General features: G+C 34.5%; 1 protein-coding gene across 1 annotated transcript; it reads left to right on the forward strand.

Moving 5' to 3' along the window:
• Positions 1–830: 830 nt before the first annotated feature.
• On the forward strand, positions 831–2,782 carry GCSAML (germinal center associated signaling and motility like; the record flags this gene model as incomplete). Its single annotated transcript, XM_081809976.1, has 2 exons — positions 831–859; positions 1,784–2,782. Coding segments are annotated over 2 exons (272 nt in total), but the record flags the coding sequence as incomplete, so codon positions are not given.
• Positions 2,783–3,709: the final 927 nt, after the last annotated feature.

The raw sequence follows: 3,709 nt of genomic DNA on the forward strand, positions 1-3,709 counted from the left end.
TTCTTTGGAAAAATTTCTGTTCATGTCTTCTGTCCATTTGTAATTGGATTATTAATTTATTTTTGTTTTTGAGGCTTATAAGATCTTTATATATTTTAGATACTAGCCCTTTATCAAATATGTCATTTGCAAATATCTTCTACCATTCCTTATGTGCCTTTTAGTTTTGTAATCTCTTTGACATTGTCCATAGCAACTTCTTTCTAGATATGTCTCCTGAAGCAAGGGAAATAAAACACAAAAGAAACTTTAAAAAAAAAACAGATTTGAACAAATAAAGAAATAATTCTCTAAAATAAATACCAGTTGTGGATCTCAGATTAACAACAAAAATATAAATTACTTTAGCCTTCATAGATGCAATTAACCTGAATCTTAATATTTGTGTTTAATTTGAAATAGTTGATTTTGTTACTTCAGTATCTATCTGTCATATTATAGAATTTATATCCTAAATTTCATATATAATTGTTCTTTCTTTGAACTTGCCATACTTTATTGTCATAGCATATTTGTGAAGAAAATTTTATTACTCAAATCCAAAATCTACCTTTATTTAGCAAATTTATTTTAGCAAATTACACAGAAACACAGTATTAATGCTTCCTGAACATATATTCACATATGTTCTTTTACATAGATTCACATATATTAACATTTATTCTTTCCTGATCTTGTCATTCAGCTTGAGAACCTCAATAATAACATGAGATAATGTCACGTACTTAGATAGTGACTTCCTTGCAGTTTTGTCACTGTATTTTATCCTTTCCCCCTTTTCCCCCATCTTATGATAGTTCAAAAAATCTTATTTTTTTTTAATCCATCAGGTAAAGAAGTTTCATCTACTTCTAATCAGGTAATAAAAATATTAATTTGTGTGATAAATGTCAAAATACAGATGACTTTATTTAAAGATAGCTGTAGGTCTTTCTTGTAATTTCTGAATGAGCTTATCAAAGTATCTTATGCTTTAAATACTTTTATTTATCATTTTAATGTTGAAATAGAGAACATTAAAAAAACAAAACATTATTTTAACTGATTTTGATGACTGGCAAATTCTAATTGTTGACCCAATTCTACTGAAGTTTATTATTTTAATTTTCAAAACTACCATAACAGAAATAAAATGAAATAAATTTACACTTATAATTTGACTACCATAAAACATTAATTCTTTTGTTTTCTATGTTGTGTTCCAATAGTTAAGCCCAGAAGTTAACATTTATATTTAGAAGTATGGTGGTAATTAATAGATATAAAAATGTTTATTCCTTTTAATACTACATCACAAGCATTTTATTGATTTAATTACAATATAGTATCTTAATGTTTTCATTTTTCTTTCATGGTCTATGCAACTGAGAATGTATTTAAGCTCAGAAATTTAATTTTACTTTGTCTTATGAAACTTGTTTTTTTTATGTCGTTTGAGTAATTACTCATTTGAGGTATGATTATTGCATATTTAATGTCTGATTATGTGTGACCTAATGTATACAACTACTTTCTTTTAGATATTCAGAAGGATAATAATATCCTTCTTTTCTCTTTTGTTATTTGAAGTGAAATGAAAGCATAACAATAGTAGCTCGGAGCACAATACATATTTGCTAAAATGAAGTCTGTAAGATATCAGGATTTGGAGAAAGGGCTTTGGATACCTGATGTGTAAGATCACTGTCAGACAAGAAGAAAGGAAGGGCAGTCACTAAGCTCAAATCTGATGGATGGTCCTGGATCCTTTATTTATTGTTATTATTGTTTTTGTGCTTGGCAGGAAAATGAGAATGGCAGTGGTTCTGAGGAACTGTGCTACTCCATCATTAGTCACAGACCTTATCGGAGGCCCTCCCTGAGCTCCAATGATGATGGTTATGAGAATATTGACTCTACCACAAAGAGAGTGAGGCCATTTAGAAATGGGACAGAAACAGAATATGCCCTTGTCAAGATGACTTGTGTTACTAGGCCTTCTTCCTGTACTCTCGAGCATGATTATGAACTTGTGCTTCCCCACTAGAAATCTCATGATTCATCATCTTACACTAACAGAGATGATACAAAATAGTGACCTCCAGGAAAGTGTTTCTACATCTTTGGAACATGACAATTCTGTGGTTTGGGTTAAGCCATATAAATTGACATAAAGGTATAGAGTATTCTACATCTTTTTGTTTGTAAGGTTTGAAGACATGGAGATGGTGGAACCTTCCTAGGCAATGGACATCCATAGATATATGACCTAATATCTGATTCCAACACTGCTCTCCAAATTTCAAATGCGAAAAATTTCTGCTCATAATTATCTATTTTACTTTTGACGTGTAATCTACTCAATAAACTTTAAAAATATAAGACCAGTGACCCTTTGCTAACCTGATTTTTACTTAAATTTTTATTTTTTCATGTATTAGAAATTCTTGTTGGTAAACTGTGGTAAGAGTTCCAAGAATCAATAGGTTTTGATATTGACCTTTCTGAGAGGGGAAGCTGAAAGTCATTAAAAAGGAAGAAATGTGTCAAGTTTAGTTACCCACTGCCTTTTTCTCCAATGGGAAATCAGAAGACTGTTCAAAGATCAGTAAAAAACAAAAATAAACAAAAACCCAAAAGTAAACTTTGTGCATATAGCTTTGTTCACAACATACTAGTTAGTTTAATCTATTACTAGTTACCTCTGCTGAGGGATTGTAAAGAGTGTTTGGTCTTAAAATTCAGGCATATTGGGAGTTCTGGGAAGATGCCAGAGTAGGAAGATCCTAAGATCACCTCACTCCACAAACACACTGAGATAATAGACACATTAGTGCAACTAACTCTGAAAAGGACCTGGAGACTGGCAGAACAGATTTTCCATAGTAATTATCTAGAAGAGGCCATATCAGAAAAGGTAGGAAAGGCAGATACTTTGGGAAGCAAGTACCTGGCAAGACTAACCACAAACAAAAAGGACACCATAAGCATGGTGAAACAAGAAGATAAGACTTCCACACCAGGCACCCGAGGTATGGGGGACCTGCACTAAGATGAGTCCCCCTAATATTTGGCTTTGATAACAAGTGGGGCTTAAATTGGTGAGTTTCTACAATCAGTGGGCCTGAACTCCAGGTACTTTAAAAATCAGTGGGCTTAGCTCCAGGAGAGCTGGAGGGCAATAGAAAACTGAGTCTCCACCCTTAAAGAGATAGCATAAAAAAATAACCCTGCTGAGATACAGCATGGAATTAGCAGTTTGAAAAGTGCTTGGAATACACAAGAGGAGATTTATTTACTCATCTCAAGTAAATAAATACTTCTCCAAGAACAAAAAGGCACCATTTTCTAGATAGCAAGACATTTGTGGGGATCGGCAAGAATGGCCTCCACCTACCTTGCTAACACCATGCATCTCACCCACATGTTCTCCTCCAGATCCACCCCAATCAACCCGCCGCACTCTGTCGGCCTCCCTCCAAAGTGACTACTGCCCCAACACACCCTGAAAGCAACCCCAACAGGGACCAGCACCATTTGGAAGTGACTCCTTCCCTGGGGAGAGGGGAAGATGATCACAGTGCACCAGCAGTCCAAGCAGCTGAATCTTATACCTGGCAGCACAGAGAGAACACACTGGTAATCAGTGCAGCTGCAGCTCTGGTGGGTAAACTGGGGCAGGCATCTAGTCCGTCTGGTCCCACCCACAAATGAAAGCTTTTCAGGGGAC

Source organism: Leptonychotes weddellii, unplaced genomic scaffold, assembly GCF_054177405.1.
Source record: "Leptonychotes weddellii isolate Sample4059 unplaced genomic scaffold, ASM5417740v2 HiC_scaffold_16212, whole genome shotgun sequence".
NCBI lineage: Eukaryota > Metazoa > Chordata > Mammalia > Carnivora > Phocidae > Leptonychotes > Leptonychotes weddellii.